Source organism: Pseudophryne corroboree, chromosome 8 (assembly GCF_028390025.1).
Source record: "Pseudophryne corroboree isolate aPseCor3 chromosome 8, aPseCor3.hap2, whole genome shotgun sequence".
In the NCBI taxonomy this organism is placed as follows: domain Eukaryota; kingdom Metazoa; phylum Chordata; class Amphibia; order Anura; family Myobatrachidae; genus Pseudophryne; species Pseudophryne corroboree.
The window spans coordinates 116,060,892-116,078,386 of NC_086451.1; the positions used below are offsets into that span (position 1 = coordinate 116,060,892).

Below are 17,495 nucleotides of genomic sequence, written 5' to 3' on the forward strand. Positions count from 1 at the left end.
GAGTTCATAATTGTCAGAGCAAAGTCCATAATTTTCTGTTAGAGACACGGAGTCACGGACTTCCTGTCCGGACGGTCCGTGACGTCATATCCGCCACACTTCCGGTATCCTTGTGGACCTGATGCGCATGCGCCGGCCTTGTGTGGCGCGGCTGTTTCCGATCTCCGTGATTTCTCCTCAGTGTGGGCGGCAGGTTCATAGGAGAGTGCTTGTTCACTGGCGGCCATTTTCTTGTCCTCAGAACTCGGTATATGCGGCGGCCATGTTTTAGGAGCCCGAATTCGTGTCTTTTAGAAGTACTGGTTTCTAGTGGTCCGTTTTCGGCTCCATTACAATTGTAGAAGTACATGGATAGGGTGATAGATGAAAAAACAGGAGTGATTAAAAAATAAATAATAAATAAAAATGTCATATTTACGCTGCTCACGAAAAAATGAAAAATTCTTTATGACAGATGTCTGTATTGATAAAGGACATGTGCTGACGACATATATACAGATTTAATTGCTAGGATATCATAAACCATGCACAATATTGGGTATGAGAGCAGTTCAGGTATATTAATTAAAAAGATTTAGTTGGATGAGTACCAATTGAATAGTAGTGGGAGAGGACATCAGCTGCAAAATGTGTACATCTCGCCATTAGAGCAACCTTGCAGAGCTCCTCCAGCGTCTTTTTGTTTACAATACCCGATCTTCCAAGTAGGTCTCCCATTCTTGTACTGGCCGGGCCCAGCCTAGCTTAGCTTCCAAGATCGGACGGCATTGGGCGTCCCCAGGCTGGTATGATTGTAATGACAATGTGGAGTCGTGAGTAGGTTCCCTCTTGGTGTTCATACACATGTGAGCAATGGTACTTATTTGCGTGAGTCAACATTTGAATGAAAATGCCCAGTTTAAAGGTATCAGGGCATATGCATAATGTGTGAACACACAGGGAGATACCTATGTGGGTATATAATAGGATGTGGTGATTATAGATAAATGGAAATCCAAAACAGACGAGTATAAAGAAAACTAGATAGAATTTTTGGAAAACAAGATAGGATTTTTCATCCCTGGAAGTTACAGCACCTGGTCTCCCCTGGTGGTCGCCCCACCAGGTACTAAACAGGCCTTATGCTGCTTATCTTCCAAAATCGGCCAGGTTTGTACCTGTCCAGCATATTGTGGCTGTACTGAGGGTCGGGATGGATGAAGTATGTGTTAGATATGAAGAGAAGGTGGAAAATGCTTACATTACAGGAAGGGTGCTATCTCGTATCCTTCATTGAAACCTTCAGGATGGATGGTATTCAGTTCGTATATCCAAAACATCTCTCTCCGTGAAAGAAGGTTGGATAGATCTCCTCCTCTGTCTCCCAGATTGACCAATTCAATGCCTTTGTATGTTAATGCTTCTGGGTCCGAGTTGTGGTACTGATGGAAATGTCTTGGTACCGCATGCGTCAGGACTTTATTCTTTATGTTCCTGACATGTTCTTGGATGCGAAGTTTCAGAACTCTTTTTGTTTTGCCAACGTATTTCATTTTGCATGGGCATTCTAGGAGATAAACCACTGATGAGGTATTGCAATTAATGAACTGTTTAATCCGGTATTCTTTGTTGGTGTTGGAGTTGAAAAAGGACTTCCGGTTTTGGTGAAGGAATTTGCAGATGTTACATCTGCCACATTTATAGCTCCCTACGCATTTAGGCATGGTGTTTCTTGGTTCAGGATTTTTTAACATGCTGGGTGCCAACAGGTCCTTAAGGTTCTGAGACTTCCTAAAGACCAATTTTGGTTCCTTCGTGAGATAGTCCTTTAAAATTGGATCCATCAGTAAGATGTGCCAATGTTTTTTAAGGGTTTGTTGGATCAGTTTGTCATGCCGACTGTAGGTGGTGATGAATTTGACTGTGTCTTCTGTGTTTTCCTTGGCCTTATATTTTAGGAGGTCTTTCCTTTCCAATTCCCTTGTTTTAGCGGTGGCTCCGTCCAGTAGTTGTGTCGGGTAGCCCTTTTCCTTAAATCTCTCTCTGTAGACTTCAAGTTGTGTGTCTCTATCCTCGCTGGTTTTACAGTTTCGTGCTATCCTGTTAAACTGAGAGTAGGGAATGTTGTCTTTCCACTGTTGTAGGTGGTTACTTCTATAGTGTACATAGCTGTTTTTATCCACGTTCTTGATGAAGTTGCTCGTAATGATTTCTCTGTCACAGTGTGTCAGTATTAAATCAAGGAACTCGATTCTCTCCGTGTCATCCTTGGCCGTGAAGCTGAGGTTCATGGTATTTTCCGAGATGTATGTTAAAAATTCACTAAAACTTGACTGATCTCCTTCCCATACAATTAAGATGTCATCAATATATCGTTTATAAAAGATGATATTATGTTTGTAAGGGTTGTTTTTATAAATATACCTGTTCTCCCATTGTCCCATAAAAAGGTTAGCGAAACTGGGGGCAAAGATAGTGCCCATCGCTGTGCCACAAATCTGAAGGTAAAACCCATCTAAAAATTTTAAATAATTGTGCTTCAATATAAAATGCATAAGATCACATAAAAAAAGTCTGTGCTTCTCTGTAATGAGATGGTCTTTGCTAAGGAATTCATCGCAGGCATTGATCCCTTTATCATGCTCAATGCAGGTGTATAGGGATTGCACGTCGATTGTGACCCATCTGTATGTGTCCTTCCACTGGAATGTTTCCATTAAATTTAGGACCGATGTAGTATCCTTCAGATATGCTGGTAATTCAATCACATATTTTCTCAAGAAAATGTCCACATACTCTGAGAGATGTGAGGTCAGGGAATCAATCCCTGCTACAATAGGTCTACCAGGGGGGTTGACCAAAGATTTGTGTACTTTCGGGAGAAAGTAAAAAATGGGGGTGATGAGCCTATTACTAACAACTTGGATGACATGTTTTGGAGCATAGAGAGACTCCTAACAAAGGAAGTAAAGGCATGGTGGGACATTAGAGGTTTGGAACACTATGTTAGTGTTAATAGAGTTCCAAGAGGCCTCAGAATCTCTAAACAGCCTACTTTTGGCCTGGACAACCAGGATTTTATGAAGGAATGGGACAATACATTACATAATTGTTCCATTAACCTTATGAGACTATTGATAGCAGAGAAGAAACGCATCATCGCCAACCTGGAGAAAGAGATAAAAGAGGCAGAGAGTAAAAGGGAGGTCCACAAGGACAAAGAGGACTTCAGGATCAATGAAAAAGTCCTGAATAAAAAGTTAGATCACATCGAGGAGGAGGTGATCAAGAACAAAGAAAAGAAGTTTGCTAGAGACAGACATGATTATGAGAATAATACAATAAAAAACTGGAGTCGGTTTAAGGGACAACAGGATCCAAAAGGAAGAAGAGAGTACTGGCAGACCATCTCCAAAAAATCCAGGATCCATAGAAACAACGGGGGAGAAGCACAATTGAACCAGACTAAAACCTCAAATAGGTTCTCAACACTACAAAGAATAAGCTCCAACACAGAGGAGTCTTTTTTATCCCCAAGAACAGCTGCACCACACAAAGACACTACCGTAAGATGGAAAACCACCAACACATCACCACGAAAAAGAAGGTTCGAAGAAGAAGAGGATGCCGTGGGGGCAGAAGGGAAAAGTCTATTCAAAAGACGAAACCTACGATTACACCGCCAACAGCAAAAGGAATCTTCAATCTCTCCAAACATACGCTGACCAACCACGAAACCACCCTGTTAAATAAAGGCTTATCTTTTGCCCCAACAAAGGGAATGAGCAAATTTGACGTCTTTATAGACTTGAACAAATTTATACGGAAAGTGATCCTCAAACGGCACTTCCTTAAAAAAGAAGATGCAGTGATACAAAACTACGAGCAATCTAAATCTGGACTCAAACCCACTTCAAAATTTTATCCCCTAGAATCTAAGGGACACAATGTGGGCTTGTTTTATGAATTAGTAAAGAAGGACCTCTGCGATGGAAATATCCCACCTATTAAGGAAAAAAATCTCAGCAATAGAGAGACCGAAGCCATCAAACAACTACAAGACAATAAGAACATAGTCATAAAAGCGGCTGACAAAGGGGGGGGGTTGGTAATCATGGATAGGGAAGCCTATACCATGGAAGCAAATAGATTACTAGGAGATCGATCCTCATTGCCTAATGACCCTAAGGAAACCTTCGTGGAAGAACTAAGAACCATGCTTCTAAAGGGTTTCAGACGAGAAATTATCACAAAAGAGGAGTACCAGTATCTATTAAATTCCAACCCCATCACCCCCATTTTTTACTTTCTCCCGAAAGTACACAAATCTTTGGTCAACCCCCCTGGTAGACCTATTGTAGCAGGGATTGATTCCCTGACCTCACATCTCTCAGAGTATGTGGACATTTTCTTGAGAAAATATGTGATTGAATTACCAGCATATCTGAAGGATACTACATCGGTCCTAAATTTAATGGAAACATTCCAGTGGAAGGACACATACAGATGGGTCACAATCGACGTGCAATCCCTATACACCTGCATTGAGCATGATAAAGGGATCAATGCCTGCGATGAATTCCTTAGCAAAGACCATCTCATTACAGAGGAGCACAGACTTTTTTTATGTGATCTTATGCATTTTATATTGAAGCACAATTATTTTAAATTTTTAGATGGGTTTTACCTTCAGATTTGTGGCACAGCGATGGGCACTATCTTTGCCCCTAGTTTCGCTAACCTTTTTATGGGACAATGGGAGAACAGGTATATTTATAAAAACAACCCTTACAAACATAATATCATCTTTTATAAACGATATATTGATGACATCTTAATTGTATGGGAAGGAGATCAGTCAAGTTTTAGTGAATTTTTAACATACATCTCGGAAAATACCATGAACCTCAGCTTCACGGCCAAGGATGACACGGAGAGAATCGAGTTCCTTGATTTAATACTGACACACTGTGACAGAGAAATCATTACGAGCAACTTCATCAAGAACGTGGATAAAAACAGCTATGTACACTATAGAAGTAACAACCTACAACAGTGGAAAGACAACATTCCCTACTCTCAGTTTAACAGGATAGCACGAAACTGTAAAACCAGCGAGGATAGAGACACACAACTTGAAGTCTACAGAGAGAGATTTAAGGAAAAGGGCTACCCGACACAACTACTGGACGGAGCCACCGCTAAAACAAGGGAATTGGAAAGGAAAGACCTCCTAAAATATAAGGCCAAGGAAAACACAGAAGACACAGTCAAATTCATCACCACCTACAGTCGGCATGACAAACTGATCCAACAAACCCTTAAAAAACATTGGCACATCTTACTGATGGATCCAATTTTAAAGGACTATCTCACGAAGGAACCAAAATTGGTCTTTAGGAAGTCTCAGAACCTTAAGGACCTGTTGGCACCCAGCATGTTAAAAAATCCTGAACCAAGAAACACCATGCCTAAATGCGTAGGGAGCTATAAATGTGGCAGATGTAACATCTGCAAATTCCTTCACCAAAACCGGAAGTCCTTTTTCAACTCCAACAAAGAATACCGGATTAAACAGTTCATTAATTGCAATACCTCATCAGTGGTTTATCTCCTAGAATGCCCATGCAAAATGAAATACGTTGGCAAAACAAAAAGAGTTCTGAAACTTCGCATCCAAGAACATGTCAGGAACATAAAGAATAAAGTCCTGACGCATGCGGTACCAAGACATTTCCATCAGTACCACAACTCGGACCCAGAAGCATTAACATACAAAGGCATTGAATTGGTCAATCTGGGAGACAGAGGAGGAGATCTATCCAACCTTCTTTCACGGAGAGAGATGTTTTGGATATACGAACTGAATACCATCCATCCTGAAGGTTTCAATGAAGGATACGAGATAGCACCCTTCCTGTAATGTAAGCATTTTCCACCTTCTCTTCATATCTAACACATACTTCATCCATCCCGACCCTCAGTACAGCCACAATATGCTGGACAGGTACAAACCTGGCCGATTTTGGAAGATAAGCAGCATAAGGCCTGCTTAGTACCTGGTGGGGCGACCACCAGGGGAGACCAGGTGCTGTAACTTCCAGGGATGAAAAATCCTATCTTGTTTTCCAAAAATTCTATCTAGTTTTCTTTATACTCGTCTGTTTTGGATTTCCATTTATCTATAATCACCACATCCTATTATATACCCACATAGGTATCTCCCTGTGTGTTCACACATTATGCATATGCCCTGATACCTTTAAACTGGGCATTTTCATTCAAATGTTGACTCACGCAAATAAGTACCATTGCTCACATGTGTATGAACACCAAGAGGGAACCTACTCACGACTCCACATTGTCATTACAATCATACCAGCCTGGGGACGCCCAATGCCGTCCGATCTTGGAAGCTAAGCTAGGCTGGGCCCGGCCAGTACAAGAATGGGAGACCTACTTGGAAGATCGGGTATTGTAAACAAAAAGATGCTGGAGGAGCTCTGCAAGGTTGCTCTAATGGCGAGATGTACACATTTTGCAGCTGATGTCCTCTCCCACTACTATTCAATTGGTACTCATCCAACTAAATCTTTTTAATTAATATACCTGAACTGCTCTCATACCCAATATTGTGCATGGTTTATGATATCCTAGCAATTAAATCTGTATATATGTCGTCAGCACATGTCCTTTATCAATACAGACATCTGTCATAAAGAATTTTTCATTTTTTCGTGAGCAGCGTAAATATGACATTTTTATTTATTATTTATTTTTTAATCACTCCTGTTTTTTCATCTATCACCCTATCCATGTACTTCTACAATTGTAATGGAGCCGAAAACGGACCACTAGAAACCAGTACTTCTAAAAGACACGAATTCGGGCTCCTAAAACATGGCCGCCGCATATACCGAGTTCTGAGGACAAGAAAATGGCCGCCAGTGAACAAGCACTCTCCTATGAACCTGCCGCCCACACTGAGGAGAAATCACGGAGATCGGAAACAGCCGCGCCACACAAGGCCGGCGCATGCGCATCAGGTCCACAAGGATACCGGAAGTGTGGCGGATATGACGTCACGGACCGTCCGGACAGGAAGTCCGTGACTCCGTGTCTCTAACAGAAAATTATGGACTTTGCTCTGACAATTATGAACTCTAAAGTACCATGCTTATCCCCTCTATCCATACACTAATAATAAATGTGGAGATACCTCTATTTTTTATGCTTAAAATCGCTCCAGTCACTTAATTACAGGAAGTGATGCACACATCACTTCCTGTACAGGTTTAGTATATATACAGGGTCTGTCCCTAGCTATAGATCACCCCTTGATGAAGTCCAAATAGGACGAAACGCGTTGGGTGCGGCCTTGATTCTACCTCACTTACTACAAGTTAAGATATTTTTACTCCTCTTTTATAATTGATCCTCTAAAAATATTTTTTAGACAAAAAAATCTTTTTATATAAAAAATATTTTTATATGCATGCATTTTTTATATTTAATTCCTTGTCTTGATTTTTCTGTTTTCTATTTTTTTCCATTTTTTATCTTTTTATTTGGGCATATTTTATGTTCTGTATCTTTTTAAAAGAATTCTTTTTTCGTATGTGTGCACTTTTAATTGCATATACTCCTTTTTGTCTAGTGCTGTAACGTAATAAATTTTTGGAATTTATATAAACAATCAGATCCTACTAAATTCTTTTAAGCACCTTTGGTCGCTCCAAATACCTCATCCCTTCTTTACAAACCGTAGCAACAGGTGCCTATACCAGCACCATAATCTATTTGAGGTAAACAGCTGACGCCCTGTTAACCCCCAGGGAGTGCTTTTTTAGTAATTATTTGTAAAAACACCGTATTTTCACGATTGTCCATGCACTAGTGTTTTCTATTTTTTGATACTGCATCTGTGGCGCTGCTAGCTCTCCCGGTACACACACATATATATATATATATATATATATATATAACAGTCTGTCACAGTGGGGAGTGTATCAGGACCCACGAGGGACTCACCAAAGCCAGGGTGTTTCTGGAGTGACAACCATGGGACTGTGGGTGGCTACTGCTGCTGTTTGTGAAGGCCCCCTCAGACTTGTGACAGATGCTGGAGGGACTCAGGAGGCTGTGGGCACACCTGCTGGGCTGGCTCAGAGCTGCTGCTCCTCGGTTCAGCAGTGGCGGTGGAATGAGACAGGGAAGGGGCTGGCGTACAGTGCAGCATCAGCATCATAACCGAGACCAGACCAAGTGACAGGGTAAGGTAAGGGGGCGAGCCGGGGTTGGAGCAGCCTGCATGTTAATTAGTTTAGTTAGTTGGCGGGTGAGCAATATAAAAGATAATATATGTTGAGGAACCCTTTTTTGTGTCCCTGATCCACGGGGCCCCTCTGACCTTCGGGTCCCCATACAAGTGTACCCTTTGTCCTCCCCCTGTTGCCGGGCCTGGTTGGGAGCAATGCATAAAAAGAGCAAGTAACTTTGCACCTTGGTAACACCATGCTGCTTTGCAGGTGGGGCAGATATATAATGTCCAGAGGTCATATGGTGGAGGTGATAGAGGGACTTAAAGTCCCTACTCCCACCATGTTCATTATTTTATTTTTTTACATAAGTGCTGCTGACACACTTGGGCACACCACTGGCACTTCTGCATTCAACACCACCAGCTGCGGGGAGTCCCCACCGGTCCTGGACTGAGTGGGGTTCATTGTCCACACTGCGGGTGCATATGCAAGATGAGTCCTTTCACTATCTAGTTTTCTAAAGGTTTTAAACTTTGCATATCATGGGAGGTACTGTACATTGCCAGTTAGACATATATTTGCTTTAATGCTGCTGCTGATTATTATTATTATTATTATTATTATTACTACACGTGGAAATAGATCTTATGATGCCAAAATCCAAATACTGTTATAATAGTGAAATACTAAATGAGTGGCTAGTATTAATTCAGTTATTTGAGAATAGAGTTTGGTAGGTTGGAGCAATGTCACTCTTCATACCTCTATGGCTTGTAAGGCCATCAGCCTCCTCATGCTTTGCAGCTTTGTAGTAGGTTACGCCCCGTATTACCACGGGCTGCTGGTGCACAGGGGATCTAGGCCTCGGTGTTGGCTGAGATAACACTGGTTTGGCTTTGCTGACATCTTTCTTGTTTTTTACAGATCTTTGTGGTTTCTCCTTGGTGACTTTAGACAGCGTCTTATCCCCAGAGTTCTTCTTGCTGTTCGGGTATTTGGCATCTGTTACTTTTGTTCCTGCTGTGTCCTGCTGGAGAATAACTTCATTGTAAAACAATGATAATTCATTGTGAATTAAAATTACATTAAACTACACTATTAAATATGTCCTAAAAATACCAAAAATGTTATTTCAGTGGTTTACTTTGCAATATGGCTGCAATAATCGTAAAGGGGTTTGGTGAGCCAAACATGCTACTTCAGTGTCCCTAACACTCCCTAAGGATTTACCAGTGGCTTTCTGCAGATGAGGATATTGATGTCTCTCACCAATCATTTTGACTGACTGAAGTTCTGTCTTTCTTTGTGTACTGCTGACTCTTCTGACATAATGATTTAATGTCAATGGGACAATGTTAATCAGTTAATGCTTTTCCCAGGTCTTGTGTCACTTCTGTTTAATATCATTCAGCTACTGGACAGCCATAAAAAACGTCACTGCCTCAGGGTGATCACACTACACACAACCTTTGTTTCCATATACTTAGAGTAGGATAATCCATAAAAGTTATGCGCTATGGTAACTACGAGACAGCCTTTGTTCATTGGTAGGCGACCACCCTGCAAATGTTTAAGACAACCGTACATGGGGGGTAATTCTGAGTTGATTGCAGCAGCAAGTTTGTTAGCAATTGGACAAAACCATGTGGACTGCATGGGGGGGGGGGGGGCAGATATAACATTTGCAGATAGAGTTAGATTTGGGTGGGTTATTTTGTTTCTGTGCAGGGTAAATACTGGCTGCTTTATTTTTACACTGCAATTTAGATTTCAGTTTGAATACACCCCACCCAAATCTAACTCTTTCTGCACATGTTATATCTGGCCCCCCTGCTCTGCACATGGTTTTGCCCAACTGCTAAAAAAAATTGCTGCTGCGATCAACTCAGAATTAGGCCCATTATCTGAAGGGAATGGATCTACCTGAATGTGAAAGTGGCTTCCTGCACTCCACTTATGACTAATAAGTATTCTTTCCATCATCCATCATCTGTCTGACACTTTGGGCCTAATTCATACCCGATCGGTGCTACAACAGCGATCGCAGCCTGATGCGCTTTCTGTAGTGAGCTCACGCACCCAGTGAGATGCGAAAGCATCTCACTGTAGCGATCGCCTCTGCCTGATTGACAGGCAGAGGCGGTCGCGGGGGGGGGGGGGTGCCAACAGCATTAGAATGCCGTTGGTGGGGCGGGGGCGGGCCACGGTAGCTGCCTGACATCACACGCAGCCGCTGCAACACAAAACATGGCGGGTAGCCGCCTGCCAGTGCAGCTAGCGGGTAGCCACCTGCCAGCGCAGACGAGCGATGCTTTTGCACCAGTGGTGGGGGGGGAGGGGAGGGCTTGACATGTGGGGGCGGAAAGCCCTGTGCTGAGCGTCCACCTGCAGGTCAGACAAACTGATCGTAAATGTGCTAATTTTAGAAAAAAAGATGTAATGGTGGGGGTGTGGGGCAAAAACAAAAACATTGTGGTCCTCTTCCATTGCATTACTTCTGTCTTTCTTCTTGTGCCACTATAATCCAATAGGAAATGTCCTTCATGTGGAACCCAAAGGGAAATGAGCCAAATCTTCTTTTAATGCAAAGTAAAAAAGGATTTGGAATACAAACAGAAATATCCTTATATTGTAATCCAAAATTAAAATTCAAGACAGAATTGTTTTTTTACTCCAAAGAGAAATCCAAGACAGCTCTTCTTAATGGTTGTCCCAAACAAAAACCATGAAAGCCATTGTAAACCGCTTTGCTCAGAGGCCACCAGTTTTTAGCTGGTGTTAATTGAATCTCTATTGCTATGGGGAAAGAACTACCGAAGCTGTGTGATTTCCATGGCTCATTCATTTCAAGGGAGTTTCTACAGGCAACACATATTTCCATTGAAATGAATAAGCCAAAAAAATGAATTGGCCATAGAAATCAATGGGAAAAGTGAGGCAAAAAGCAGGATACTGTACATCAGTTAAACTGTAAAGTGTATAAACATACTATGCACCCACAGAGATCAGTGTGCAGTGACATGCTTTGAACGCATTGGAATTGAGTCTGCGGTGTAGAAAAAACCTGTCACACGCACACAGCAAAGTAAATACACACAATTGCAAGTATGAATATAAATGTGTATGGACACATAGATGCAAATGATTTTATGTTCACATGCATCTGGCTTTAAAAATGCCAGATGCAGTCATTGAACATCAGTGGGTAGGAAGCACAGCTCCGGAACTGATGTAGCAGTCACATGGGCTTTTCCAGCTGTAGTTTTTTCAATGGGTACAGTACATAAGGACAGGGCATCAGGGTATAGTACTGTGTTACACACTACAATATACCATTGCTCCGCCCTCTGTCCCCGGAAGATTAATCTTATCAACCACTCTAAAAACAACTTGATAACATAGTCTGAATTATTTAGCTAGTGGTTGGCACGTCTACCCGCTGTCTGGTTCGGGATAGATGACTCCCATGGCAACAAGGAAATCCATTTAGAGATGGGAAGAAGTTCTAGATACATTGCCTCGGCTGGAAAATGGTGTGTAGTATGTAGGCATTATTATTAGGTAAAGAACACAATATATCAAAACAATTATTGCAAAGGCTTAAATCTCCTTAAATGAGGGAACATTAAACAGAGCTGATGTGTACAAGACAAAAGCTGTCTCTTCCATTATTGTTACCTGTACTTTGTTTTCAGGTGCATCCTTCTGAAGCAGCTGATAGCCCAGATTGGAAATCTCCTTCTTGATGCTCATCATAATGTCAGAATAATTATCATACTTCTTCATCTGATTAGAAAGGTTGATGACACTTTCCTTCATGAAGTCATTTTCTCGGCTTAAATTTGTTTTGATGGTCTAGAATCACAGAAAAGGTTTATCAAAAAAAATATATCAGCAGTAAATGGTTATATCTTCACAAAACATTATTTATACCGCTTTCATAACTAATTATATTCTCCAAATCTCAATGTGATTCCACGTCCCAATCATGGAGAACATCTGACTATGCAACCACCATGTTGTTTCATTTATCACTGAGACACTGTGTATTTATTTTGCTTTGCTTTTTGTGATTAAAACACTCATTTTGTATTTGACAAATTCTAATAACTGTCCTGTTGGCTTGAGTCTAAAGAAAGAAATATTGTATCCCATCCCAATTTAATGTCCATACATTATAAACATAATACATAAAGCAAAGTCATATGAATTAAAATGAGTGATCAACTAGTAGTTGAGAAAGTAAGAACAATGGAACAGCAAAATAAACTCCATGAAGGGTTCAATTCATTCACAGCTTGTTAGCCTACAGTATAAAACAGAATACAACGTAGAAATAAGGACTGTGGGGGTGATTCATATCTGATTGTAGATGTGCAAAATTTAGCACATCTACGAACAGGGCTATTCCGACCCGCATGTCTGGCCCTCACCTCCCCCGTCCTTCCCCCAGCAGAGGTGCAAAAGCATCACACAGCGGCGATGCTTTTGCACCTGCTGAGTAGCTTCCTGCCAGCGTAGCTTGTGCGTGCCGGCAGGCCGTTACTTGCCGCATCCCGGGTCGCAGCGGCTGCTTGTGACATCACGCAGCTGCTGAAGCCCACCCCCGCAATGGTCTGGACATGCCTGCATTGTCCAAACCGCAACCCGCCAACAGCATTCTAACACCATTGGCACGCCCCCTCCCGCCCCGCTACCGTCTCTGCCTGTCAATCAGGCAGAGGCGATCGCAGCCCAGAGATGCTTTTAGCATCTCACTGGGCTACTGGGGTGCGCGTGCACACTCCGCATAATGATTCAAACTGCGATCACCCAGTCTGAAGTAGCCCCAGTGATGGAGGGTGTGACCAGTGTCACTGCCCAGGAAGCATAGCACATAGAGCGACATGGTCACTGGTCGGCCACAATATTCCACCTTGCAGAGCATGACACGTCCGGCACCCATCTCCTGCTCCCAGTGACCCCATAACTTTCAATACTGGTGGAAAAACTCACAACCTTCTAACTTGAGTGAGTGGATGGTGAAGAAGACATGACCGTGTAAGAGTGGTGAAGAAAAAGGAGATTTATGGTAGACTTACCATGGTTAAATCTCTTTCTGTGGGAAAGAGGGAACACATCGGGGTGTAGAGATGGATCTCGATCCAGAGGCACCAACAGGGCTAAAGCTTTAGACTGTCCCAGAATGCATTGTGGGGCCTCCTCTATAACCCCGCCTCCAGGCAATGTGAGCTCAGTTTTGTTAACCAGTCCAACGCAGAAGCAGGTAAAAGAGAAGGCAGATGTTAGTCACATAGAACCACGTTCTCACGACAGGAGACAGGACTAGCGGCTAGTGCCATACAAACCCAAAGAAGCTAAGTGCGTCAGGGTGGGCGCCCTGTGGAACCCAGTGTACCTCTCAGAAAGAGATAAAAGAGAAGGCAGATGTTAGTCACATAGAACCACGTTCTCACGACAGGAGACGGGACTAGCAGCTAATGCCATACAAGCCCAAAGAAGCTAAGTGCGTCAGGGTGGGCGCCCTGTGCAACCCAGTGTACCTCGCAGAAGCAGGTAAAAAAGAATGCAGATGTTAGTCACATAGAACCACGTTTTCACGACAAGAGACGGGACTGTAAGTCTACCATAAATCTCCTTTTCTGCAGCAGGGTACACTGTGTTCCACAGGGAATACATCGGGGATGTCCTAAAGCAGTTCCTCAAGGGAGGGGAAGCAACTTAGCGGGTTTGAGAACCCGGCGTCCAAAGGAAGCATCCTGGGAGGCGGAAGTATCAAAGGCATAGAACCTAATACACGTGTTCACTGAGGACCATGTAGCTGCCTTGCACAATTGTTCAGCGGACGCGCCATGACGGGCCGCCCAACAGACCGAGTAGAATGGGCTTTAATAGCAGCAGGAGCTGGGAGCCCAGCCTGCGCATAAGCTTGTGCATTCACCATTCTAATCCATCTGGCCACGGCTTGCTTATTCACAGGCCAGCCACGTTTGTGGAAACAAACAGTACAAAGAGGGTATCTGACCTGCTGATAGAGGCAGTCCTCACCACAAATATACGGAGAGCCCGTACCACTTCCAAAGACCATTCTTTGGAGGACAATTCAGAAGAGATTAAGGCTGGTACCACAATCTCTTGATTAAGGTAAAAAGATGACACCACCAAGCAGTTCTTAGAACCAGGGCGAGTTCTAAGAACTGCTTGGTCACGATGAAATATCAAAAAGGGTGGACGACAGGACATAGCGCCGAAGTCTGGCACCCTTCTAGCAGAGGCAGAAATAGGACCTTGGCTGTGACCCATTTAAGGTCCACTGACTCAAGAGGTTCAAATGGAGACTCTTGCAGGTCATTCAGGACAACAGGCAAATCCCATGGAGCCACAGGAGGGACATAGTGAGGTTGAATCCGCAGTATGCCCTGAGTGAATGTATGAACGTCAGGTATAGAAGCAATTTTTCTCTGAAACCACACCGACAAGGCAGATATGTGAACCTTGAGGGAGGACAGACGAAGTCCTAAATACAGGCCTTGTTGCAAAAAAGCCAGAAGTCTGGAAGTACTGAATTTGTAAGCATTGTAATTCTTAGCAGGACACCAGGTGAAGTAAGAATTCTAGACCCTATAATAAATCCGCGCAGATGCCAGTTTGCGGGCCTTCAGTATAGTTTGGATGACCGCCTTGGAGAATCCTTTGGCCTTCAGGAGTAAAGTTTCAAGAGCCACGCTGTCAAAGCCAGTCTGGCCAGGTCTGGAGAGACACAATGGCCCTGAACGAGGAGGTATGCGCGTTGAGGAAGCAGGAGAGGATGCTCTATCGATACACCCTGCAGGTCTGAGAACCAATGCCGTCTGGGCCATGCTGGATCGACTAGTAGTATTCCTCCTTCTTGTTTGAACTTCTGTAGTACCCTGGGCAGGAGTGACACTGGAGGGAACACGTAGGGCAGCCAAAAGTTCCATGCAATTGCCATAGCATCCATGAACTCTGCTTGAGCATCCCTGGTTCTTGATCCGAAGACCGGAACTTTGTGAAAGTGTCGAGATGTCATCAGGTCTACATCTGGTAGGCCCCACTTGTTCACTAGGAGTTGAAAGACTTCCTGATGAAGACTCCACTCTCTGGCGTGCACGTCCTGAAGACTGAGGAAATCACCTTCCCAGTTGAGGACTCCTGGAATGAACACTGCCGATATTGCCGGCAGAAGGCGTTCCGCCCAACAAAGGATTTTTTACACTTCTATCATTGCCATGCGGCTTCGATTATCACTCTGATGGTTTATGTATGCCACCATGATGGCATGGTCTGAACGTACTTGAACAGGTCTGTTCTGTATCAGAGACAGGGCGAGAGACAACGTATTGAACACTGCCCGCAATTCCAGAATGTTTATCATGAAGAGTGATTCCTCCATGGTCCACCGACCCCGGAAAGCGTGTTGCTCCAACACCGCGCCCCCAACCCTTCAGACTGGCGTCCATAGTCAGTAGGACCCAGTTGGGAGTCCAGAAGGCACGGCCCCTGCTCAACTGCTGGTCCTGTAGCCACCAGGTCAGCGACAGGCAGACCTCCGGAGTCAAGGAGATCATGTGAGACCTGATCCAATGAGGCAGGCCGTCCCACTTGGAAAGGATTAACCTCTGTAGAGGGCAGGAATGGAATTGAGCGTACTCTACCATGTCTAAAGCCGACACCATGAGGCCTAGTACTTGCATCACTGAGTGTACCAACACTCTTGGGCGAGAAAGGAAGTATCTAATCCTGTCCTGAAGTTTCAGGACCTTCTCTGGAGACAGAAACAGCCGTTGACTGTGTATGTCCGGTAGTGCCCTCAGGTGCACCATGCTCCGAGTAGAGACTAGCGAGGACTTCTTCCACTTGATGAGCCACCTGTGGGCTTGTAGGAAGTTTACTGTCAGTTGTAGATGACTGAGGAGAACATTGTGGGAGTTTGCCAGAATCAGCAAATCATCCAGATACGGCAGGAACCTGACTCCCTGGCGACGGAGATAAGCCGTCATCACGGCCATAATCTGGTGAAAACCTGAGGGGCCGTGGTCAGTCCAAACAGCAGAGCCTGGAATTGATAGTGAAGGTTGCCAATAGCAAACCACAGACATTGCTGATGCGATATGGCAATAGGCATATGCAGGTAAGCATCTTGTATAACCAGGGATACCATATAGTCTCCGGGTCCATGGCCAGTACAATTGAGCGCAGTGTTTCCATATGGAACTTGGACACTCTCACAAACTTGTTCAGTGATTTGAGGTTGAAAATAAGCCAGAAAGACCCATCAAGTTTCGGGACTAGAAACAGGGTCGAGTAGTATCCTCTGCCTCTCTGGGACAGAGGTACCGGCACTAGCACTCCTGTATCCAGGAGGGAACACACAACCATCAGTAGAGCTTGCGCCTTTAATGGATCCGAAGGGATAACCGATGTGCAGAACTGGCGAGGGGGACGTCTCTTGGAAGAAACTGCATACCCGTGAGAAACAACTTCTCGCATCCATGCATTTGAAGTGGTCATTAACCAGACCTGGACGAATCGTAGAAGTCGGCCCCCCACCCTGGGATCCCCCAGGGAGAGGCCTGTTCCGTCATGCAGCAGGCTTGTCATGAGAAGCTGGCTGACGAGCAGCCCAGGAACGTTAGGCCTTGGGCTTAGTGGTTGTTGGGAGCACGAGGCAATCTCAGGTATGCCTGACCTTCGCTTTCCCTTGAGGCCAAAAGCAGAGAAAAGTGGTACATTTTGCCTTCTGTGCAGAAGGAGTAGCATTTGGGAGAAAGGCAGTCAAAGTAGCCACCGATTCAGACCACATTTTTATTTAGGTCTTCCCAAATAAGATGTCCCCAGTAAAAGGGGAATACCTCCAAGGACTTTTGGAGTCCAGGTCCACCATCCACGACCTCAACCACAGAATACGGCGAGCCAGGACAGACGTATTTGATGCCTTGGCAGCCAACACACCTGCCTCAGGGGACACCTCCTGGTGAAGAAAAAGGTGGCGGTGGTATTGTGAGACAGGGAATGTCTGGCATTGTCAGATATATTCTCGGGCAGCTCTTCCTCTAAAGCCTGATCCAGTCATCAATCTATTTTCCATACTAAGAGGACACTATTGTGGTCTATGTACAACACCCGTAAGGGAGTAATAGACTCCAGGAATCCATCCACATGCTTATCTGTCGGTTCCTACAGTGAGGGGACAGTGGTGAGAGGCAGAGTGGACGACACCCGATGGGTGACACG

General features: G+C 44.0%; 1 protein-coding gene across 3 annotated transcripts in view; it reads right to left on the reverse strand.

Moving 5' to 3' along the window:
• OLFML2A (olfactomedin like 2A) overlaps positions 1-17,495 on the reverse strand; it is a 271,746-nt gene that overhangs the window by 51,638 nt on the left and 202,613 nt on the right. For 2 of the 3 annotated variants that reach the window (XM_063936876.1, XM_063936874.1), the window contains exons 4-5: positions 11,919-12,095; positions 9,003-9,270 (exon numbers count right to left, since the gene is read on the reverse strand). In XM_063936876.1, coding sequence (XP_063792946.1) covers positions 9,003-9,270; positions 11,919-12,095 — 445 coding nt within the window. The remainder of the gene's footprint in view (positions 1-9,002; positions 9,271-11,918; positions 12,096-17,495) is intronic. The other variant, XM_063936875.1, reaches the window with a different exon arrangement.